Source organism: Phoca vitulina, unplaced genomic scaffold, assembly GCF_004348235.1.
Source record: "Phoca vitulina isolate PV1807 unplaced genomic scaffold, GSC_HSeal_1.0 scaffold1, whole genome shotgun sequence".
In the NCBI taxonomy this organism is placed as follows: Eukaryota; Metazoa; Chordata; class Mammalia; order Carnivora; family Phocidae; genus Phoca; species Phoca vitulina.
Window position 1 is genome coordinate 3,954,462 of NW_022589704.1, and position 24,649 is coordinate 3,979,110.

A 24,649-nucleotide genomic window follows, 5' to 3' on the forward strand; every position below is an offset into this window, starting at 1 on the left:
ATCGGCCTTGGGCATCATTTTTTCAATTATGCTTTTAAAATTCAGAAGAAAACAAAATTTGAAAATGCCACCTTCAAAGTTCTGAGGATTAGAGTTGGATAATGCTGAGGGGCTGTATAATGAACAGCGACTGAGGAAATACTCGGTTGTCATAATGGGCTGTCGGCTCTGTGGGCGAGCAGAGCCAAAACTTGTTTTCGTGAAAGGACTTAAAACAGAGCCATGCATACCATTTGTTTGATTTCTGTGGGCAAGGTAGAAACTTGGGTTTGAATTTGATATGGTCAAGGGCTCTTACCTCACCCTTGAAGCTGGGTGAAGCCTGGCTGTTGGCCTCCTCCTTCCCTTACGACCTCGCTGCACCAGGCTCATGCCAGGGTGACTCGTGTCCTTCCCCCTGGGTTACCTCACGCCTCACGCCACCACTGCAGGCTTCTGCAGGCTGCCTCTGGCATGAGCCGTGCGTCTTTGGGCACTGGTGGCCTCTGGCCGTGCTCCAGGGTGTCCCCTTTGGGGGAGGCCAGCCAGATTGTCACTCTCAAGGAGTCCGGCCTGTCTCCTCCTCCTCCACTGGTCCATGTGTCGTCCATGGAAGGAGACCAAAATCTTGCATTAAAGATGCTGCCACCACAGTGAATAATGGCAAAACAATCACCCCAGAAAATCTCTGGGCTGGTCCACTGGGAGCGGAGAGTGCCTTTCTTTGGTTGCTGCAGCCGATGGACGAAGCCCTGTAACAGAGCTGGTGTGTTACAGAATCCAGAATACCAACCCTTAATCTCGCAGAGATACACCCAGGACAGGACCTTCATGCATTCCCATCCTAACCGTTCGCATTAGAGAAGAAGCATCACAAAATCGGGAGTAAAGGATTACTTAGCGCTGCGGGCCCACATGTATTTGAACTAAGGGTCACTTCTGGAACATCGACGAAGATGTTGCCAAGTCATGAGCCCAGACTAAGTACAGTTGGGCTTTTAGGTTCACATATACGTGCACTCCCGATGCTTTACTTAACGGAGTATGTGTTATATTTGGCCAGGAGCATCTGGAGAGTTTGGGACTCTCTTCCATTAGAATGAACATATTTCATTACCTCTCCCCGCAGTTAGGAAAATGGTCGTAAAGCGGATGGGTTGACATTACCATTTCACATCCTTGTTTGAAACTGGCTGGGATCGTGCAGCGAGAGCGAGTCATTATTTTGCTTGGCAGGTCTGAAGTTAACTCTGAAAGCTTGGATTTGGGTGGTTAACAGGGCAGCATGGAAGCAAGAGCTCGAAGGAATGAGAGCAGGAGGAAGGGGGTCTCGCGTGCGTCTGCTCGGGGCCCGCTAGGCGCGGCGTCTGGTGCTCGGTGGCTCCCGTCGCAGAGAGCCCCGGGCTCCGTCCCCAGGCTCCCTCTGAGTTTCTGTGACTTCCCCACAGGGTGGCTTCGGCCGAAGGGGACCCGTGGGAGCTAAGGTAGGTCTCCCCCTTGGCGCCTCTTTTCTGCCATCACGTCGGGACTCACCGTGTGCTGTCAGAGGGCAGGGATGCCATCCCGCCCAGGAGCCAAAAGCACTGTCCCTCGGCCAGCAAGGCGTGAAGCTCAAACAGCTGGCCCCACCTTCTCCGCCAACTCCTTAACCCGAGCCTCTTCTGAAGGGCTCGTGAAACCGAGGGGCCGTGGGGACGAGGGGCAGAAGCAAAGGCGAGAGGTGGAGGAGGCGGTGTCCGGGCCTACCTCAGCCCCGACGTGCTCGCTTATCTGGGCCTTGGCCCGTCTCAGCGTCTACTCACCTGCACGAGGCAGGTTTGGATTAAAAACTCCCCGTCTCACAAAGCCATCCTGAGCAGAAGGTGAAAAGAGTGAGAAACCATCATAAGAGTGCAGAGTGACCCCCGCTGCACGGGGTCATGTCTCAGTCTGGAGGCACGGTGCCCGTGGCCCCCGCCCCCACGTAGGGCTGTTCCCCTGTCCCCCTGTCCAGATGTGACTGTGGAACACACAGCTGACATTGGCATGAACTACCCTGACCCTCCCCCTCCGTCTTCTTCTGTTTCCAAGGGCAACAAGGGCGGCCCCGGCCAGCCGGGCTCCGTGGGAGAGCAGGGGACCCGAGGCGCACAGGTCAGTATCCCCGGCAAGGCTGCGTGCCTTGTGATGCTTTCCCAGATGCTCTGGTGTTTTTTTTTTAAATTTCATTGAGGTGACCGTCAGTTTTACAAAATTGAACGCGAGACTAATCATTGTGAAGTGAACAATTCAGTGGCGGATAGTACATTCGCAGTGTTGTACAAGCATCGGCTCTATGTAGTTAGAAAACGTTTTCACCGTCCCCAGAGCAGCCTGCTCCCCGTTAAGCTGTCACTCCCATCTCCCCTCCCCTAGCTCCTGGAAACCACTCATTTCCCTTCTGTCTCTGTGGGTTTGTGTCTTCTGGAAATTTCGTGGAAATGGAATCATATGCTATATGGCCTTTTCTGTCTGGCTTCTTTCACTGGGCATCATGTTTTTGAGGTTCCTCCATGTAGTAGCGTGTCTATGCTTCCTTCTTCTTCGTGGCTGAGTCATATTCCACGGTGTGGACAGACAACCACTTGTTTACCCAGGCATCAGCTGGTGGACACTTGGGCTCTTTCCACCTTTTGGAAACGGTGAATAGTGCTACTGTGGACATCTGCGGACAAGCTTTTGTTTGAACTCCTGTTCTGTAATTTTTTTTAAAAATTCAATTTATTTTAAAGAGAGAGAGAGAGAGAGATGGCGGGGGGGGGAGGGTCAGAGGAAGAGGGAGAAGGAGGGAAGCTCAAGCAGACTCCCCACTGAGCACGGAGCCTGACATGGGGCTCGATCTCACGACCCTGAGATCATGACCTGAGCTGAAATCAAGAGTGAGTCGCTTAACTGACTGAGTCACCCAAGCGCCCCTTGTTCCTTGTATTTTTTTTAAACTGACTTCCCCATTTGTGTCCTGGGTTGGGGCTACTGTTAGAGCGGAGACAGAAGCATGGTCTCTAGCAGGCTTTTTGGCTGGCAGAAGCGAGGCTCTGGCCTCTGGGTCCTGAGGTTCCTCATGGAGTGCCACCTTCACACAGCACTTACGTTCGCCTTTTACTTTTCAGGGCCCACCTGGTCCCACTGGTCCTCCAGGCCTGATCGGTGAACAAGGCATTTCTGGGCCTCGGGTAAGTCGGCTTGATCCCACCCCCGTCTTTAGCTAAGTGGAGAGCACAGGACCGCACGGGCTGAGGTCCCGGGGATGGTGTTGCTGTAGACAGACTTCCCTTCGACTCCTCCCTGGGTCAACCTCAGTCCTCGCGGCGACTGGGTGACTGGCTAGTTTCCCTGAGGAAGTAAGAGACTCTTTTTCCTGGTGCTCCAGGGGCTTCTAAATCCCAGTGCTGCTCCTTCCCAACATGGGCCAGCTGGGTGGTAAGCATAGGGAGGCCGTCCCGCATCTCCAAAGTCTGCGGGCAGAACTGCATAAGGTCTAACTAAATCTGCCGCGATTCTCCGCGAATGCCAAATTGTTTCAGAGGTGGCCCCTAGAGATTGCCTTGTGGTTCGGTATTTTGTGTGAGGCGTCCCCCATCCTCAGGTTCCACACACAAGCTGCTGCTTTAACTTGCATGACCACAGGCGTGAGCATCCATCTCGGCGGTTGGTGACCATGCGCGGAACGGGTCAGAGCCGAGTGGGGACCGGGCGCCCAGCACTGGCGTCCCTCCTGCCTGATGGGATACCGAGGGCGCTACCCTGTCATTTGTTATGGAAAGTCAGAGTGACCAAAAACTGGCAAAGGCCTGACCTGTCGCGACATAAATGCACAAAAGGTCGGATAGCGAAGCAGGAACTTTGTGCGAGCCACTGTTTGTGTGGACGGTCCTTCCCCAGTTTGCAATCTGAGAAATACCTATTTTCCGAGCTTCTGTGGTTTTGGTCACATTATTTAAGCTGTGATTAGTCAAGAGTTTAAGGTGGAGTGGGGGTGAGGTGAAGCTCTTCACATGGTCACCGATGACAAGTAGCTGCTACCTCCTGTTGTTGGCACGTCCGTTCTGGTCATTTCTGGGCTCTGGAGGCTGCACTCCATTTTAAGAGCTATGTTTCATCATTATTTATTTGCTCGCTCAATGGATGCACGTACACAGGATTCCACACCTGCACACGCAGGTGTCCGTGTGGAGGTGTGCAAAGGGAAACAGAGGCATATGAAAACTGGGTGCTGGTCCTCTAGTCAGGGACCCGGGGTATGTGTCCCTTTGCGGACACTGGTGCCACGTGGTCACCCCGATGTTTTAGATTTGCACAAGCCCTGTCCGTGCGGGCTTGCATTTGGGTCTCCGGCACCGTGAGTGGCGCTGAGTGCAGCGCGGTGGGGGGCAGGGCTCAGGCCCTTTGGCTTGGGGGGGGGTGAATATTTCACTGACGTGCTCCTCTCCTTGTGCTCCAGGGAAGCGGAGGGACCACAGGTGTTCCTGGAGAACGTGGCAGGACCGGTCCCCTGGGAAGAAAGGTTTGTCTTGACAAACGTAAAGCTCATGTCCTGAGGTCGAGCCCCAGCCAGAACCCCTGAGCCTCTGTCTCATCCGTCCGTGTGCCCCCCTGCCTCGCTCGCACCCAGCTTCTCCCGTCGCCAGCCAGCTTGGCCACTGGGATCCCTGTCCCGTCCCGCCTCAAGGGAACACACGGGCTGTACTCAGTGGGCTGGCTCTCGTGGGGCCAGAACCTGCCAGCAGCTGGGGGTTCCCTCCTCTGTCCGCGCCGTGGCATGGGGCTCCTCGGAGCCAGAGAGCAGATTGGAGGCGCTAAGCACAGCGTCGGGGCCGTGCTGAACACACATTCTTTAAACGGTGGCGGTGCGCGCGGAGCGCTGCTGGCCATATTTAGCTCATCCAAGAGCCCCAGATCCCCGACTATTTTGGATAACGGCAGCTTGTTCTATGAAGGCTGTCTGAGAACAGACTTTCCATAAGCCTGAAGAGAAACCACAGTTTATCAGAACCAGTCTGAAAGGGCAGCATTTTCTCAGTCAAGGAAATGTGTTCACGGGAATCCACGGTTGTCTCTGTGCCTCTTGCTGGCGTTGTTGGGTGTCCCTGCTGAATTCAATGCCCACCGATTTTCCTGGCTTCTTTTCCCCCGTTTCTCCTTCTCGTTGCCCCGTCAGCATGTCCCCGTGCCAGGCTAATGCAAGGAACAAACACAGACCTTCCTGGATTCTTTTCCAGGAGTCCACACACGAACACTGCAATTTAAAAAATCATTTTTATCCGAATCTAAAAGGTGAAGTTAGCAGCTTGCGGCAGCAGCCTTACCGCTGGCATCGTGTCGAGCACAAATGGTTTGGAATCACATTTTAAGTTGGCCTTGGACCCACAGCTCTCTCAGCCTTGTTTCTTGTGTGTAGGGTGAGCCCGGAGAGCCAGGACCAAAGGGAGGCGTCGGGAGCCGGGGCCCCCGAGGGGAGACGGTAAGATCACGACGTGCTGTGGCTCACCCTTCGCTGAGAGGCGGGAGGCGGGGAGACCGGGGCCTTGCTCTGGGCTAGGCTTCATCCTTGCAAATTGGGTTGGTTCCAAATAAAGGTAACTCGATAGTGGCTTCTTGTATCCTTGGGGATCCGATGGAACACAGTGAAACTTTCTGCTTATAAACAGCAAATCAATTTCAAAATAAGTTTCAATCCATCAGGAAGAGTGGGTAAAGACACTTTCTTTCCCAAGAATGTGGGGACTCAATGAAGCTTGAACCACCTTCATTTTTGGTCCTGCAAATGGTTTGTGACCATGACTGGGTGGGGCTTTCCTGCAAAAAAATATATGTCCTTTGGCTAAAATGGAATTGGATCTGACCAGGTCTCGATCCAGATTGAAACCGTTTCCTTTGAATGAGACATCCTGGGGATAGAAGTTATTACCTTGATAACTCATTTGAAAAAATGTTATTTAAAAATAATCTATAATAATAACCTGCTCACTAACGATAACTTTGTAATATACATTTCCTGTACAGGGAAAAGAAGTCTATGGAACATTGAGAATTTTTAGAAAGTGAGGTAGTCTACCTGAATACTGTAATTGGACCAGATTCATCTGATTTATAATCCTGAACTTTAAACTATTTTTTGCATGTATGCAACTTCTCTAGAGGAAACTGAAGTTTAAAAGATCCATTTCTGTTATTGTTAGTTTCAGGAGCAGAAGGGTAAAAATCAGACTTTAAAATCTATTCAGACCACTGAAGGAAATCTCTTCTTGATTCTGTGTCCGTACATTTTTGGGCAATACCTCTTAAGCTGTTATGTTTGCTTAAAGCTGTAAATGAACTAGGTAGCATGTTCCATGTATATTTTAGGGATATTAATGTATAGTTTACATGCATTCTTCTGATTCTTTTGAAAGAGCTGATGGAGTCCAGTTCTGAAAGTCTCCCATGGGGGTGTGATGGGGCAGATCTGAGAGCACAGGAGGGGGGTGTTTGGAAAGAAGACAGTCTAGTGGCAAGGTCTGAGCACAGGAGACCCGGGCAGGCATGAGAGACTGAGTCCCGCGTTCTTGCTTTGAAGGACGATCAAAGACTCCTGGATGGCCTTCGGGAGTCCCTGCAGCTCTAAGAGTCTCAGGTTCAGTGGGTCTTTGATTCTGCGCCCAAGCCCTGTGTTTCCCAGTGGCTGTCCGTTGTTCTTTATATGGTGGCATACCAGCACCATTTTGCCAAAGGAGTCCATTAGGCCCGCCCACTTACAGATGCGGTCTTGTTTGCACCTGGAGGGTGGGATGGGAGCAGGAACACTTCCTCGATCTGGGTACACTTCAGGGACCCAAGCACCCTGTGCTCAGGGCTCTGGACAGAGGTGGTTGTGCGTGCCCGACATGGCGGCCCGCAGTAACGCTCTCTTTCCACCCCCAGGGTGATGATGGCAGAGACGGGGTTGGCAGTGAAGGACGCAGAGGCAAAAAAGTGCGTATCTGCTAGATTTCTTGAGCTTCAGACAGCTTGTATTTTTAAAGAATTATTTCCCAAAATTTTATGTAATATTGTGAATTTTTTTCTCTTGGTGACTCCAGGGATGTATTTTTTTCTGCTCAAGAATAATTTATTTTAGATGCCTTTAAATTGGGACCAAATATTGAGTTATTTATTTATCTCTTATAGGGAGAAAGAGGATTCCCTGGATACCCAGGTTCAAAGGTAAATAAATACTCCCCTAGTGGTGAAACATCACCATTGTTTGGGGCTGAGTCTGGTATGTTCATGAGTTGAAAATCAGAGTATCGTGGTGCTAGCGTTGGGTCAGCTGCTTACTAACCCGTGACCCGTGGAAGGCCCCACCTCTCTGCGGTACTCCCTCACCTGTTAAGTGGAGGTGAGTGAGGGTTAAATGAGATGACGCCGCAGTAACATACTTGCAAACTTAAAAATATTGTGATCTGTATGATATTGTCATTATGGGTTCAATAAGCTAAGGCTGACTCTGCAAAGAACACAAATATACTAGGAACCCAGTAAAACATAAATCAGAGTGAGCCACTTGGCTACCCTGGGAAGTGTGGTCCGGATGACCCAGGGACCCTCAGCTAGACCCTCTGTTTCAGAGCTTAATGCGTCTCTTTCTGGCTCTCTTCCTAGGGTGCCCCTGGTGAGCCGGGGACAGGCGGAGCACTGGGACCCAAAGGCATCAGAGGCCGAAGGGTGAGTCTGCTTGCACCTGGATGCAGGTGGGGAATGAGAACGTGTGGGGTGAAAATTATCCTTCTTCACTTGCAACCTGGCTAGTGGTAGTAGAAGGTAGAAGAAGAGGAATCCTAAGCCCCAGACCAGACCAACCCTCTGTGGTTGTCTGTTCTGTCCTCCTTCAGCCACGCTGTCCTTAAGGGGAGGCCCAGAGAGCCCCTTCCTCTAATGCATCTCAAAGATCACTAGACCGCACGTTCCCCTCCTCACTCTTCCTTACGCTACTGTTAGCTCTGAGTGACTCTCGTCAGTGGATGTTTACTCATCCTCTTAAGATTGCAATGAGTCCTGACTTAGCAAATTGTGGTCTAGATGTGGGAAACTGTTATTTATAGCTTAAAATATAGTGAAAACCATCGTATTATCCTGTTCATTTGCTCGGTGAAGACAGTCAAACTACATCCTTTACTATTCAAGTTTTAAAACATTGGATTGGTTGTCTCCACTGAACAGTGATCTGATTAATTGTCATTTCTTGGTTTCTTGTGCATCCATGAATAGTCTCATTAATGGTTCTGGGGCAAGCATCTTACAGTGAGAGATTTCTGGTGGGGACGGGGAACGTTGGATTAAATCACCTTCACCGACCCTGCAATCTTCTGCCATGCTGAGCAGTGTTTGTTCTGCCCTTTCTAGGGAAATTCAGGACCTCCAGGGGCAGTTGGGCAGAAGGGAGACCCTGGGTACCCAGGACCATCTGTGAGTACCCACCCAATTCTGATCAAGCCACGGGGGCGGGATGCTTTTTACACACGACTCTTTATAAACTTTCCGCTGTCTCCTCTCCTCACAGAGCGGGCTGCTGCGCTTTTGTTGTTACTGCCTTTTTTTTTTTTTAATCTTTTTTTTTTTTTTTTGATACCACAATGGAGAAAAGAGCTTTTGAGTTTTAGAGTAACGAGAAACTTTAAAAAGAAGTTTCTTGTGGAACCTTGTGGTCTGGGGTATATCGTAATTTGCCTTTATAATTTCCTGGTGTAGGTTTGTTTGAGGTTTGTGTACAGGACCAAAAAAAAAAAAGTACAAGTTTTAGTACCTCTTGGTTGCATCTTATAGGATTACTATAATTTATGTCAGATGTTGGTTTGCGAACTACTTCCTTTGGTTTATAAAATCCCCAAGAGAGCTTCTGATTTGTGGTTTAAAACCCATGAGTGCCCGGCCACCTGGGGCCAGGAGGGCGACCTTCTGCAGCCCTTCCAGTATGTCTCTTCACTGTGAATGTCTTCGTTTCCTTATTTGAAGCTCTCCCTCTATTATCTCCCGACATGAAATTTGATGAGGTTCAAAGAATGATGGACAGTCACTCCTACAAGGAAAAGTTGGGGGATTAGATGGGTTGGGCTTCGGTGAAGGCTGAGTCAGGTGATTGCTGCTTTTAAAAAGTGAAACATTTAATGGGAGAAAGTAAGCCAGTCACTAGTCTTGTGGAAAGACACCTGACTGGCCCACAAGATGACTGCTTGACCATCAGAGCGGCCACGCATTGGGATGAGAGGCCATGGTGGCCATGGGTCTGTCCTCGGAGCTCCTCTGGGGTGGAATCCAGCTGGCGTGCTTCACACCTGGAGCCGAGGGTTAGCTAAGTGGCTCCTCACTGTCCCTAATGTGAACAGGAGGTACTAGGCTAGCAGGTGGAAAGGAAGCTCTTCTCTTGGGAGAAGCAGTGTTGAGACTCAAGCCCAAATGTGTGATCCCTTTGATTAGTCATGAACTCCCAGGTTTCCAAAGTGTGGAGCTACTTATCTTGCAAGGGGAACATTTTTTTTTTTAAAGATTTTATTTATTTGACACAGAGAGAGAAAAAGAGAGAGAAAGAGAGCACAAGCAGGGGGAATGGCAGGACGGGGCAGAGGGAGAAGCAGGCTCCCCACAGAGCAGGGGGAGCACAATGTGGGACTCGATCCCAGGACCCTGGGATCACGACCTGAGCTGAAGGTAGTCGCTCAACCAACGGAGTCACCCAGGCACCCACAAGGGAAACATTTTTGCCCTCAAAATTGTCTCTCTCTTGTTCCTTGAGCAGTAAAATCAAATTTATAGGGAGAGGCTGAAAATGATCAAGGTCATCTGAGGACCACCTTTGCTTCCTCTGTCGTGTTTCTGGGGGCTGAGGGTGGTTCCTTCGCATTGGTGGTTCTGCCTGTCTGTCCAGCTTCTCATTCTCTCTCTCCTTGTTCCACAGGGTCCCAGAGGCAACAGAGGGGACTCCATGGATGTAAGTTGCATGTGCACAGCTCCAGTCATTGTGCTGTAAGCCTTTTGTCCACTGCCCCTCACACTTCTTTCCTTTTCTTTTAAAGCAATGTGCACTTGTCCAGAGCATCAAAGATAAATGTCGTAAGTACACGATTCTCTCCTGTCCGTGACACCCTTCTGTTTTTACGTTTGAAATTCTCACATAGTAAACATGTTTCACTCCTCTCTTTGTTTCTTTCGTAGCTTGCTGCTATGGTAAGTTGATTTCAGCCCTTTGACTTCCTCCTGCGGAAAGAAGAGCCCCTTTTCCAGTAAGTAAAATTTGTCTTTGAAAACCCGCCACTTCCCGCAGGACCCCTGGAATGCCCTGTCTTCCCGACGGAGCTGGCCTTTGCTTTAGACACCTCGGAGGGGGTCACCCAAGACACATTTAGCCGGATGAGGGACGTGCTCCTGAAGATTGTGGGCGACCTGACCATTGCTGAAAGCAACTGCCCACGTGGGGCGCGCGTGGCCGTGGTCACCTACAACAACGAGGTGACCACAGAGATCCGATTTGCCGACTCCAAGAAGAAGTCGCTCCTCCTGGACAAGATCAAGAACCTCCAGGTGGCTCTGACATCCAAGCAACAGAATCTGGAAACGGCCATGTCCTTCGTGGCCAGAAACACGTTTAAGCGTGTGAGGAACGGATTCCTGATGAGGAAAGTGGCTGTTTTCTTCAGCAATAAGCCCACGAGGGCGTCCCCGCAGCTCAGGGAGGCTGTGCTGAAGCTTTCGGATGCAGGGATCACACCCTTGTTCCTCACGAGCCAGGAGGACCGGCAGCTCATCAACGCCTTGCAGGTCTGTGCCCTGTGGGCGTCGTTGGCACCTCACTCTCTTCTTGGGCTCTGGGCAGGTTCCCAGGCCCATCGTGCCTCCTTGATGAGTTCATGCCAGAGTTTCCTAAAGCCCCCGGGTGAGGCTGTTGTGATTGGCGATTTACTCGAGTGAGATTTCCAGGATAGCCGGGTGACTGGCTCCGGGGTGACAGCCAGTTGCTTGTGATTTATTCCCACTGAGTCCATCCTCACCTGCTGGAGGAGAATCTCCCAGGGCTGACCCTGAGGCCTACAGTCTCCTAGTGAAGTCCTCCCTCTGCCAGCGTCAATGACCCCAGCACCCCATCTACGCCCCTCTTCAAAACCTTTCCTCAGCCAGGATGGCAGCCAAGGCTCAGCCTTCGCTGTGAAGCTGTGAAGTACTCCCTTATCATTTGCTTACATAGCTTGTTTAATTGTTATAATGCCATATATAATAATCACTATACTAATTGGCTACTTAATCAATATTTATTCTGGGCCAGTTCCAGCGGCATTGCTCAAGACGAGTGGGCGGTGGGCATGATGGGAAAGAGCCCTAGTTCCAGTGCCCCACCGACCCCCACTTTCTGGCTTCAAGTCACTGCAAGTAATATGGTCACGTCACTTAACCTGTCTGGATCTTAGGTTTCTCCCCTGTGAAAGGCGGGGTGGGGCAGGATGGTCTCTAGCATCTTCCCTTCCAGACTGCGGATTCTATGGTCTTACCACTGCCTATGTCAGCAAAGGGCAGGCTGGTCATTGGTGTCATCTCTCGGGGCTTCTTCTGCTAAACCACAGGCCAATTTGAGCCCAGAGCCCTGAGCTTGGGAAGCCAGCTGGGGCTGCTAGCTGTCTACCCCTTGTAAGGCGCTCATTTATGTACATTTTCCCTCACAGGGGCTCAGGGACCCAGAACCACATGGTCTTGACAGCACTCTTTCAGCAAGTTGGAGAAGTCAATTAATCATCCATTAATTAAATTCAATTATTCACTAAATGACTCCTTAGTGATGGTGTGCTAAGTGCCATGATGATGAGCAGGGCTTCCTGAATCTTCTAGAAGTGATTTTAATACTTGCCTTGCCTTTAAATCCCTTTCTGTACCTGGGAGAGCAGGGGAGGATGGAGCTAACATTTGTCAGGGGCTGGAATTGTTGCTGACAATGACCATCTACCGAAGTGCCCGCTATTTCCTAGAGGCTAGCCCAGGCACTTTACATGCCTTATCAAATTAGACATGGGGAGTTTACCTCTATCCCTGTTTTGCAGCCGAGGAAATTGGACCCCAGGCAGGTTAAATAATTTTCCTCGAGGCCCAGCAGAAAGTGCAGGAGTGGGATTTGATCTGCAGCTCACCTCCACAGAAGAAAACCTGTGTTGTCCTATTAAGCTCAGTGCATCCTCCCCAACCCTACCGAGAAAACCCCTGAGAGGATACTGATCTGTTGGGGTGTTTATTTTTCTGATGTGACTCTTCCTCAGCTACGTTTTCAAGTAGTTACTTACCATGGACACTCCTACCGAGCATTTCCTTTTGTTTCAACCAGATCAATAACACAGCGGTGGGGCATGCGCTCGTCCTGCCCGCTAGGAGGGACCTCACGGACTTCCTGAAGAACGTCATGACGTGTCATGTTTGCCTGGGTAAGGTGCTTCTCTAACAGGAATATCTGTTACAAAACATACTATACTATTCGTAGAGTGACATTTGAATGAATGGTCTCCATCCATAGAAAGGGCTTGAGTTAAAGGAAGATTCAAAAAGCCTCACATTTATCAGTGTAATTCCTATATAAGTAGCTTCCATATTTAAAGTGGAACCCCTCAAACAGAGCTTCTCTTTGATAGGGAAGGATTCATTTCATAGGAGATAACGGAGAAAGGAGGCTCTGCTTACATTTTGACCTTGGAGTCCAGATTTCAATTATTTATCTTTGTGACTTTCTGGAACACATTTCTTCAAAGAGTGGCAAAGAAATAATTTCCTTTCCTTTCCTCTCCTCTCCTCCTTCTCTCCTCTTCTCTCCTCTCCTCCTTCTCTCCTCTTCTTTTCTCTTTCTTTTTTCTTCTTCTTCTTCTCCCCCCCCTTCTTCCTCTATGTCCTCCCCCTCCTCCCATTCCTCTCCTCCTTCTTCTCCTCTGTCTCCTCCTCCTCTTTCTTCTTCTCCTTCTCCTTCTTTTCCTTCTTCCTCCTCTTCCTCTTCCTCTTCTTCTAATGCCAATGTCATAGTATACTAACAAGGACTTTAGCTTCCTGATTTGTTTCATTTAGTGTCAGGTGATGAGAACTGAAATCTGGCCACGAAAGGGCAGCAAACTCTAAAGAGGCTGCTATATTATGTGACGATTTTAATTACTCCTGCCTCCCAGCACACTGACGTACAATTATCTTGCTGTGGGAGTCACAGAGTAAATGGGCTCCCATGCTTCCTTCTAGACATCTGCAACATTGACCCATCCTGTGGATTTGGCACTTGGAGGCCCTCCTTCAGGGACAGGCGAGCGGCGGGCAGTGATGTGGACATCGACATGGCTTTCATCTTAGATAGCTCTGAGTCCACCACTCTGTTCCAGTTCAACGAGATGAGGAGGTACATAGGGTACCTGGTCAGACAGCTGGACCTGAGCCCAGACCCCAAGGCCTCCCAGCACTTTACCAGGGTGGCCGTTGTGCAGCATGCGCCCGACGAGTCCGTAGGGAACGCCAGCGTGCCGCCCGTGAAGGTGGAATTCTCCCTGACTGACTATGGCTCCAAGGAGAAGGACTTTCTCAACAGCAGAATGACACAGCTGCAGGGGACCAGGGACCTGGGCAGCGCCATTGAATACACCATAGAGAATGTCTTTGAAAGTGCCCCCAGCCCACGGGACCTGAAAATCATGGTTCTGATGCTGACAGGTGAGGTGGAAAAGGAACAGCTGGAAGAGGCCCAGAGAGTCATTTTGCAGGCCAAATGCAAGGGTTACTTCTTCGTGGTTCTGGGCATTGGCAGGAAGGTGAACGTCAGGGAGGTGTACGGCTTCGCCAGTGAGCCGAACGACGTCTTCTTCAAACTATTGGATAAGTCGACTGAGCTCAACGAGGAGCCTCTGATGCGCTTTGGGAGGTTGTTACCATCCTTCGTGAGCAGTAAGTCCTACATCGGACAGTGTGGGCTGGGCCGGGGCTTTCTGACAGCCCGTAACCTCGGGCTCTCTGGGACATGGGCCGCAGAAAAGACGTCTAGTGTGCTGATGTTGACTTGTTCGTCATTCAACACATATGTATTGACACCTACCCTAAAGGGTGTCCCAGACACCCTTTAGGAGCCAGGGATGGCAGTGAACACAACAGAAGGAAATCCTGTCCTTGTTCACTCACTTATTCAACCAAATTTGACTGGCATCTCCCAGCCATTGACCCTGTGTCCCTGAGAGTGAACAGTGGATCAAGTGTGCATTTATTATGCATGACACAGTAAGTGGGGAAGCTCCTCGAAGGAGTTGTGTTGATCTGGGCTTAGCCACCAACCCCACACTTGGAAACTTCTGGGTCTTTGCTGATGTGAATCTCCTCCCCGCTTTAGCGGCAAACCCACGTTCATCTTCAAAGCATATCCCTAGCTGCCCCTGCTCACTGTGGATGCTCCCCACTCCCAAGGCTTTGTCATCCTTAATCTGGACACTATTTACCGTATCTTTTCTGTGGCCTGCTGGTTATTCCTTTGTGGTCTGTGGTCCCGGTAGACTGGATGGTCCGTGAGGAGGTGCATCGTTCACCCTATGCTCCCGGGCCTGGCACAGTACACAGCCAGCCCCAGGTCAGCACAGGAGAGTATCTAACTACTGAGGGAGCTGTAGAAAGTAGGAACAAACATGCATGTACAGAGAGTTTGTTATTCAAGGGAAAGGCGAGGTCCGTGAAAACCGTGTTCACATTTGCAAAGGCCTGTCCCTCGCAAGTGTTAGAGAAAAAATGTGAAGCAAAGGTGAGTCAGCAAGTTCACCCCGGGGCCACCGTCACTACTTGCGAAGACTAAAAACAAAAGTTTTATTAAGCACAACATTGAGAAAACATTAGAAGTAATTTGGTTACAATTTGATGTCCAAGAGCTCGGAACTTGTCCAACTCTGTGCTTGATTTCTCTTCTATTCCTTTCTCCCCCCTTACACGGAGTAAATATTTTCTTCAACCCAATCACCCAAATATTGCCAAACAGAAGATTTTGGCTTGAGATATTTTATGGGTCAAGTACCATGGTGTTTAATGTTTAAGTTTACTAGACATAGCTTGTCTGGAGGAATGAATTAATTTAACAAATATTTATGGACTGACTACCCGCTGTGTAATCCTTTTAACTCATTAGCAGATTAATTTTAATTTGCTTGGGATTAACGTGCACTTAATTTTTGTTTTCTGGGGCACCTGGGTGGCTCAGTCGGTTAAGCATCTGCCTTCGGCATGGGTCATGATCCCGGGGTCCTGAGATCGAACCCCGCATTGGGCTCCCTGCTCAGTGGGGAGTCTGCTTCTCCCTCTCCTTCTGCCCCTCCCCCTGCTTGTGCATCTCTCTCTCTCTCTGCCAGATAAATAAATACAATCTTAAAAAAAAAAATTTTTTTTTTCTGTTTCTCTCCAGGTGAAAATGCTTTTTACTTGTCCCCAGATATCAGGAAACAGTGTGATTGGTTCCAAGGGGACCAACTGTCAATTAAGAATCCTGTGAAGTTTGGTCACAAACATTTGTAAGTATTGTAATAATTGTCTTCAAAAGTACAGAAAGTGTAGAAAGAATGCAGAGGTCCTCCAGACAATGCCTAACTTTTTGGGTAAAGACATTGAAATCCAGAAAATGTGACTTCCAAAATGTCATGTGGGGCATTCTTTTCAATCTGTTGTATCCATTTGCTTTTGTTGCAGAGCAAACTCTCGAAACTTAGTGGCTGAAAGCAGCTATTTATTTAATCCGCAGTTCTGTGGGTTAGCAAGCTTTGGTTGGGCTCAGCTGGGCAGTCCTCTGGCCTTGGCTGGCCTCAATTCTTTGTCTGTGGTCAGTTTCCCAGCCACTGTGCTTGGGGGTCAGGATGGTCTCAGCCGGTTGGCTCCCCTCTGCTCCACGTGGCCTCTCCTTCTCCAGGAGGCAAGGTTGGGGGTTTGCTCCCAGGTCAATGGGCAGGGTTCCATGAGAGAAGTCAGAGGGCCTGAGGCCTCTTGAGGCCTGGGCTGGAACCAGCACACTGGTACTTCTGCCACATTCCTTTGGCCAACGGATGGCCAACGGATGTCCAACAGCCCAGCCAGTCTAGATTCAAGAGTTGGGGGCTCGACTCAACGGGGGGCCCTGCCACATCACATTTCGAAGGGCACAGGAAGGGAGAGGGTGGGAAATTGGGGCCATGTGTTGAAACAGTACTGTACCTGCTATGAAGTGATCTCCTACAGAAGGATTGACTGCATTAAGCAAAACATGGGCTCCAAATCTTAAAATGATTAGTGTTACGACAGCACAGATTCTGGTGGTGACACTGGGAGGCAACATGCACGTTCCACTAGGAAGGCTAACGAGAGGTGGGGGCCGGGGGGCTTGTACCCATGGGGGTGCTGGCCCGGCTCCATGTGTGGTACCAGCTCCAGGCGTGGAGAGGCGGGCTGTGTGGCCGTGTGACAGAGGGCGAGGTGACGGGGACATGGTGGCTAGAACTGAGCCCAAGCAACGCGCCAGCAATGTGCCCCTCCAGGGAGTGCCACGGACCGTCATGCTTTCTGGGTGGGAGAGGGTTCCGACCGTAACACCCAGAGGAGACTTGGACGTGAGTTATCCTTGACAAACGAGTATGTGCCTTAGTCCCGGCTGACCTCCACGGTGGGGACAGAGAGCCCGCCTCCCTCTCTCAGCCCTGAAGTCCTCCAGCTCTTGTCCTTGTCCTTGGAGGGCGGGCTCCATGCTCCTCAGAGCAGACTGGCCGTCGCCCCTGAGGATGCCGTGAGCTGTGTCCTGCTTCGTCCGGGTCCAGGGCGCTCTTTTCCTGGCCTTAGTTATCTCTGTGATTTCTCTCAAACACTCCCCGAACCGTCCTCCACCTTATCTTCAGGAAAACAGAATGAACGCTATAACCTAGTGTTTGAAGTTGTAGGACATCACCTTGAACCTACGCTGCTTGTGTCTTAGAGCAGGGGCAGACCGATGAGTCAGTGAGTGTCCGTCTCCGGGCAACGAGCGGAGGATGCCTGGCTCTGGGCTGTTGCGTCTGATTATGTGGTTGTGTTTTTTAGGGATCCGTAATAGATCAAGAAATTGTGAAAAAAAACCCACCCCACACCCCAAAATTAAGGCAAATAAATATACACAGTAAGCTCTGGGAGGGAAAGTACATGCTGACTTAATCATTTGGAGCTCAACATAGCATTTTGTTGAGTGGATACTTTCTTAGAATGGGAGTAGCTATTAACTGGTTTTATTTAATTTTTGGTGTATATGTTTCAGTTGGTTAATTTTTAAAAATTAGGACATTGTTCTAGTATTATTTTATTATTTAATGATAATAACAATTTTATAAATTAAAAATAAGATGTCAGATGTATTCATAGTACAATACAGACGTTATTTTTAATGATTCTATTACTTTATATATAGCGTTTCAATATCTTTTCTGTGGCACAGATTCTAAAAGGAAGGAATTTAATGCATGCAATACTATATGTAAAATATAAAAACTACTGCATGCATTTTGATAAAGTAGCAAAGTTCACATAGCTCATGGGAACTATGTTTTTGTAAATTCTAGAGGGCAGGCGAAAATATGTATGGATTGAAACAATATTTAATTTGTTTTAACAGAAATATCCCAAATAATGTTACTTCAAGTCCTACATCCAAACCGGTGACCACCACGACCAAACCGGTGACCACCACGACCAAACCGGTGACCACCACGACCAAACCGGTGACTGTGGTAAATCTGTCAGCCTCAAAGCCGGCCGCAGCAAAGCCAGCCCCGCCCAAACCAGCCGCTTCGAGACCCGTGGCCGCGAGGCCCTTGGCCGCCAAGCCTGAGGCCACCAAGACGGCCACGGTCAAACCTGCAGTGGCCGTGAAGCCGGGGGCCACGAAGCCGGTGGCCACGAAGCCAGCTGCTGTAAGACCCCCCACTGCAGGGAGACCAGTGGCCGCCAAGGCCGAGGCCCCCAAGCTCCAGGCAGCCAAACCGGCCACCACCAAGCCGGCCACTGCTAAGCCGGCGGGTAAGAGAAAGCACGCTCAGGGCTGCCAGCTCGGGACAGCCTCATTCCTGTGTTCAGAGCATGCCCCCTGAAGCCTGTTTATAAAGCGAATGAAATGCAGTCATTGTGCCAGGAATGGTACCTCTAGATGATGCATTTGAGAAGGTGCTGGTCAGAGCATGTGATTGTCAAAACATTGCTTTTTTTTTTTTTCTGTTAGAAAGCAGTTCTTCTCTTTCCTCTTTGAGGCTCGTGAGCTCCACGGAAAGAACAGGTGGAGTGAGCCTCCCACCCTCTGCTGCCTCTTTCCTCCACTGCTCAGGCCAAGCCCCGGACCCTGCCTCGGGGTGGGCGGGGGGAAGCACGTTCCCATCGGGAAGAGGCCCCAGGCTGCGCTGTGGTGATAGTGGGGTGTTCCGTGAGCCGACTGGCAGGTCAGAGCCTGGACAGTCAGCCTTCCCCCCGTCCCCCCAGACTGAATATGTGCTAATACTGTCCGTGGGGAAAACACCTTCCAGACGGAATGCGATATGAGGGTAGGTGGGCTTCCTGAGACCCAGAGCAGGGATTCCTTTAAAAGAATTTCCTGTCACGTCCTAAAGTTTCCCGACTTCATGCATTTTAAATGATGGAGCTCATTCCATCTTGAATGCTTTCCCGTGTATTTTCAAAGTCTCTCCCGAACAGGAGTGATTCTCAGTAGAAAAGAAATCGTTTTGTACCTTGCTGAGAAATAACGAGATGATGCATTCCACATCTCATGGATGTTGGTAGCTTCCGAGACTAATATTCCTCGGGAGCTCGAACAAGAAGCTCGTGCCCTGCTCACCTAAATGTCCGCTCCGCTGCGTGCTGATTCATCTCTTTCTGTTGCTGTCTGTTGCCCGTGGGTCACAGTCACGTAGGGTTTTAAGCTTTATCTCTGCACTCTGCTCCACCTGTCTTCCAGTGAAGGCATTCCGAGAGGTCCAGGTGTCCGACGTCACCGAGAACAGCGCCAGACTCCGCTGGGAGAGGCCCGAGCCCCCCAGCCCTTACTTTTATGACCTCACCGTCACCTCGGCCCACGACCAGTCCCTGGTGCTGCGGCAGAACCTGTCGGTGACGGAGCGCACCGTCGGGGGCCTGCTCGCCGGGCACACGTACCACGTGGCCGTGGTCTGCTACTTGAAGTCGCAGGTCAGAGCCGCCTACCAAGGAAGTTTCAGCACAAGTGAGTACACGGTCAGCCCCGAACAGTCGGTCCCCGAGTTCCACGCGCAACCTCAAACAGGCCATAAAGGGAACGATCCCGATTCATTAAATCTGAAACAACAAAGTTAGAACAAATCCCGGGTGTGTTTGGGTGACGCCCAGTCTCAGGAATTGACGCAGCGGAAGACTGGATTCCTTGGGAACTCTTGCCCTGCCCTTGGGGTCCTGGGATACTTCATGGAGGAAGCCAGATCCATCTGGCCCGAGGGCAGCCCCTGCTCTGAGAGAAAGAAATAGGTCCACGGAACCTGGCCGGGGTCTCGACTGCCCACCACGACCATGTTTCTGGAGTATGTCTCCACGTTCAGTGAGCAGAAATACCACCAAGACTCACTGGCTCCTCAGAGGGTAACCGAGTCCGGGCAGTCTTACCGGCCCAAGGCCAGGGGACGTCCACAACCACCGTGCGAACGGCCTCAGTGCTCCCCTCCCTGGTCTACCATGCTGGAGCTCTGCCTTCCGTGGCTCTGCCCTCCGTGGCCCGTTGTCCCCCTGGCTCCTCCGTGGCCCTGAGGCCCGAGACCTACTCTTGCATGCATTCCAGTCCCTGTTAATTACTCACACCCCTGATCTTTTAAAGTTTTCCCAGATTCCCCTACCTCCCCTTCTTCTTGACCCGTGTTGCTCCTGGGATGCGGAGGGGGCCCACATTCCTTTCTCTGTGGGCCAGTGTAACTCAGATCAAGGAATTCTGCCTGAGGAAAGGGAAATCCCAGCAGTCACCATGTAATCCATGAAGACATGAGTGCAAAGACTATTCAACCCCAGGGCTCCATTTTCATGGATGGAAGCAGAAGCAGTTATGTGGGAAATGTTCAGAGATTTCCTCCATTTGCTTGTTGAGATGAGCGGAACCTGCAGACGACAGACGTCCGTAGTGTCTGGAGAGACTTTGCGGGTCTCACCCTTACGTGAGCCGTCGGTCCCTGAGAATTCCTAAGCCCTTTAGCTTCCGTGTTTCTGACTAGTTGCGTGTTTTTCTTTTATAGAGAAAGCTCAGCCTGGACCTCCACAAGCAAGATTGGCTTCTAGTTCAACCATCAATCTCATGGTGAGCACGGAACCAGCGGCTGGTGGTGAGACAGGTGAGTTGTGAGAGTATTCGGTCTGTTAACAGCACTAAGAGAGCATCCTTCCAGACATTCTCAAGCCTTTGAAGCCTGGATTCTGGGTCGTCCGCTGGGGTTCTAATTCTCAGGCAAGCCTGACTTCTATGGGAAAGTTCCCAATGGGCTCTCTGTGGCCCAGTGTGGTCTTCTTCGGCATAGTCCAAGTTGTAAATGGGTCACTTTCCTCTCCTGTCACCAGACTCTTCGAAGTTGCTTTGGGGCTAGAGCCGGGAATTCAGGTGTCTGTTGATCGCGTTCTCCTGTATTTCCTGTTGGGGTTGGAGTTGATGTGTGGCTTGCGATGCTGGAAGCGTAGGACTCGTTCCCTCAGTGACTTAATCTAATAACAACTGCTTAAAAGAACACAAAGCAACACAGATTAGAACGCATGAAATACGTGGGTTTGGAAGTGAACCCTGGGATGGACGTTCTGGTCCTAATTCCCTAAGCACACGCCCTGCCTTAGTCTGTCATCCCCCCCGTCTGCGTGCCTGAGCGCGAGGGTGTGCACATTTCAATCAGTGACGAGTTACACCTGTTTCTGGAACTGACAACTGTTTACATGCTTTTGTTCCTGGGCAATGGGACCCTGCGACTCTGTGTGACCTCAGCCCTCATTCAGTGGAACGTGAACTTAGATTGTCCACCCATGAGAAACGGATTATCAATACAGTTGATACGCTCGGCTTATGGGTGTTCTGCAAAAGACGTTGGCAATAATATCCAAAGTCAAAGTTCCGTGGGCATGTACATATGGTATCATGGACCCCAAAGCAAAAGGTTTCCACTCACTGGGGACATGTCCTTATTCTTTGATGTACTGGCCGTTGTCCGGAGGAGGAAGGCATTTCTCTTTACAATGTTTATTTCTGAAATTGACTCTGATAAAAGGCATTTGCTGAAGCTCGCTGCTTTGGTGCTGGGTTTAAAAGCCCTGTGCTTTCTCAGTATGCACTGAGTTGTCAGAAGCTCCAACACTGCTTTCTGAGCCTTTCTGGAGGAGTCCTCATTTTGCTCTTTCCTCTGTAAGTTTTGAAAATGATGTCTGTTTCTCCATCTTACCCTTTCTGTAGAGGCTGCATCCTGTCCCATCTGTGTTTACATAAAATTGAATGATTTCTGACTCCACACACCCATCTCTTTGTGGCCACCTGGGGGGAGAGACCTCTTGATTCTTTTAGTTGTTTCTGAAGAGAATCTTCTCTGTTGCTAGAACATTCTATTCCATCAATGGAATTCCCCTGGAGCCATGTCTGTGTGTACATCTGTATTTATTTTCTGTATCTGTGTGCGTATCTATACTATGTCTCTATGTCTGTGTCCATCTGTCTGTCTATCATCCCTTAGTTCAGCCCCAACCATCCTGACATGCAGCGTCAGGAGTCACTAGAAAGAAACTAAGTCAATACAGGAATTGTGGAATTATAAACATAGATGTGTAATTACTCTAAGCCAATGAATTACTTAGAGAACTGAAAAAGGTTTAAAATAATTTGCTTTTGGACACAAGTTTAGGAATCGGCCTGTGGTAGAGACAGCCATGTGTTTTTCAAACTCTTGCAACCTTCCCATTGGAAAGATTGACAGAAAAGTAAGACATTCTCTTCTCTTGATCTAAATTTATGGGAACGATTCAGGAATTCAAGGTAGACTGGGTAATTGAACTTGTTAGGAATTGCTTAAAAAGATTTTATACAAACTTTTAATGTTCTAATTTTCAACTTAAACTAACACAAAGGGAAGTAGGGTGTGGGATGGAGAAGATACCCAAGTCTCTTCTGCCTCCTCGATTTCTGCACAGAAGCAATCTTCTGAGTCCTGCATCAGGAGACCATGGATGAGCCTTTGTGCCCTGCACTGGGGACCTGTAGCTCTAAACCACTCCAGCTCCCTGCCTCAGTCACCTGTGTGGTGACTGGGTTCCCAGCACGGTGCTTGAGCTCAGACAGAGCTCAAAGAACTCACTAGGATTTCCCCAAAGATATGGTCAGGACAGATGAAACTCTAACTTCAAAGTCACTGAACTCTGTCTCTTGTTTCCTGCTCACTGGGAACGTTACCCCTCACAGAGTGTAGGAAATACAAAATTCCTGCAAATCCAGTGCTACATTGAAAGAAAATGACTAAGAGTAAGTTCCATGGTGAGATTTGGGCATGTTTCTGGTTTTCTTATGTGTGGTCCAGAAGGGACACAAATATATAAACAGTATTTAGTTAATATAAACAACATAATCTTTAAACAAGAATCTGGCTGGCCTCTTAGGTTTGTTAGTTTAAGACTGAGTCATAGGTTCAGAGTTAGGAAAGTCCTTTTAATCCAGACCTTTACCACTTAGGTCTCCTCTCACCATGTGGCAGAGAAAAGGGTTTTTGTCGGGGCTTGTGAGTCTTTCATGGCTACAAGTAGTTACATACAGATGATTCTAACCTTTCTCCTTCACTGTGGTTACTACATAACCTCAAGCCCAGAACTTAGAGGTTCTTTAACCCTTCCCCGTGTGTGCAGGTGCATAGCTGTGTATTTCCCAGCTAGTGATTCAAGTCAGTGTGAAGATATAACTTGCTTTTTAAAAATTTAAATTCAATTAGCCAACATATAGTAAGTACATCATTAGTTTCAGATGGAGAGTTCAGTGATTCATCAGTTGCGTATAACACCCAGTGCTCAAGAACAAGACCCTACATAATTGATCACTACCCCTAGTCCCACAGTGACAAAACAGCACTTTGCTGGAGAAGGCCCGTCATCTACGTTTGCTCAATGAACATACGTAGGTGCACGCACACACACCCGCACGCCATTTTTGAGAACTCTTTTTGAAGGAAATCAATTTGATATTTACTTTAAAATGTTTAAACCTCACGATGGAATCAGGAGTCAGAATCAGGAGATGAGAGCTTCCTCTCTCTCTCCCAACCTCCTCCCCCTTCCCCACCTCCCTGCTATAATTAAGTCATCTTAGGAATTTTCCCCAGGGAGAAAGACTTTTCTATGATATTCATATTTTTGCAGGTAGAAAAAGAGTGACAACGAATCACTTAAGTAACTTAAAAATATACTAACTGTATTCATGCTCCGTAGTTGCTTGTGTATTTTGCATCCAAATATCGATTACCATACTATGCAGTATTTCTCCAAAGATGTATTTTCTAGACAATGCAGGCAAAATTAAATTTAAAAGCTAGTTTTTATCTGTAGACACGAGTGCAGTTTAATTTCTATTTTCTGCATTACCAGTTAATTAGAAACATGGTTTGTAGTTACAGAGATGTGTCCCTGTCCCAGGATTAAATGTTAGATTCTTTTCCTTGCCCTTTTTATACCTCCACGAATAAAAGATTCTCTGGGGTTTGATTCTACCTTAAGGAACTGTATTTTGTTATAGTTCAGCACTTTGGATTTAGAACACATGGTGACCAGTGTTTGAATCTGTGCAGGGATTTGTGGGCAAAACCCTATGAAATGAAAAGTCCCCCGTCCATGTCATCTGACGGAGGGGAAAAAGAGCGAGCAGTTTTAAAACTTGACTTTTTGTTGGCATAGGTTAATGTTGGACGATTTTGAAATTATGCTTAACAGCTATTTATCAGGCATTCCTTTGTTTGACGCAGGCAAATAGTGGGAGGGGCTAGTGAGGGATTATTTGTCCCCCAGATGAGGTCTGGCCCTGTTCAGCATGGAGTTTGAGGGGAAGGTTGATTACAGTAACAGACTGAAGGCATCATTACTCACCACTCAGGATTCCCAACTTTGCAATATTGCATGATTCCATTTTAACTGGTTAATACTTTTATTTTCTTTAGCAAAACAAAACAAATCCCCACATTCCAAAATATCCCATCCCACTTTACGCTTTTCTCAGGATCTAGAAAAATCACATCCACTTTTCTGTGATGCATTTGCTGCCCAGCAGGGCAGTTAGCAACACTTAAACCAATCTTTCAGCAATTCTCACAGCCTTTAAAACTGGGCCAGGCATGTTTGTAGCCCACTTTGTTGCGGCTAGCTTTGGGACTGATACAGAGTTGCTAATTTTGGTTTTAGGTTTTTGGCACATCTCTCTCTCTCTCTCTCTCGTCCTCAGGTTTGGCTAAAGAGGACTTGGATAGATACTCTCTATGCATGAAGTTTCTAAACAACACACAGTTCTTCTTTCTCAGAAAATTTACTTTTTCCAATAATACAAAGAGAATCCTAAGTTATTGGCTTGTCCCATAAATATTGCAGAAAAGTTTCAATGCAGAGAGCGCCCAGATACTCACCAAGTGTGTAACATTCTTTTTTACTTATTCTAGAAATTAACCATCTGTAGAAATAA

At 48.9% G+C, this 24,649-nt stretch overlaps 1 protein-coding gene across 1 annotated transcript in view; it reads left to right on the forward strand.

Moving 5' to 3' along the window:
* COL6A3 (collagen type VI alpha 3 chain) overlaps window positions 1–24,649 on the forward strand; it is a 78,471-nt gene that overhangs the window by 48,300 nt on the left and 5,522 nt on the right. Inside the window, exons 25-43 of the mRNA XM_032393290.1 lie at window positions 1,428–1,463; window positions 2,050–2,112; window positions 3,108–3,170; window positions 4,439–4,501; window positions 5,396–5,458; window positions 6,898–6,948; window positions 7,144–7,179; window positions 7,618–7,680; window positions 8,359–8,421; window positions 9,908–9,940; window positions 10,026–10,062; window positions 10,165–10,176; window positions 10,274–10,767; window positions 12,314–12,410; window positions 13,204–13,896; window positions 15,386–15,491; window positions 17,585–17,988; window positions 18,917–19,180; window positions 20,211–20,306. Coding sequence (XP_032249181.1) covers window positions 1,428–1,463; window positions 2,050–2,112; window positions 3,108–3,170; window positions 4,439–4,501; window positions 5,396–5,458; window positions 6,898–6,948; window positions 7,144–7,179; window positions 7,618–7,680; window positions 8,359–8,421; window positions 9,908–9,940; window positions 10,026–10,062; window positions 10,165–10,176; window positions 10,274–10,767; window positions 12,314–12,410; window positions 13,204–13,896; window positions 15,386–15,491; window positions 17,585–17,988; window positions 18,917–19,180; window positions 20,211–20,306 — 2,737 coding nt within the window. The remainder of the gene's footprint in view (window positions 1–1,427; window positions 1,464–2,049; window positions 2,113–3,107; window positions 3,171–4,438; window positions 4,502–5,395; window positions 5,459–6,897; window positions 6,949–7,143; window positions 7,180–7,617; window positions 7,681–8,358; window positions 8,422–9,907; window positions 9,941–10,025; window positions 10,063–10,164; window positions 10,177–10,273; window positions 10,768–12,313; window positions 12,411–13,203; window positions 13,897–15,385; window positions 15,492–17,584; window positions 17,989–18,916; window positions 19,181–20,210; window positions 20,307–24,649) is intronic.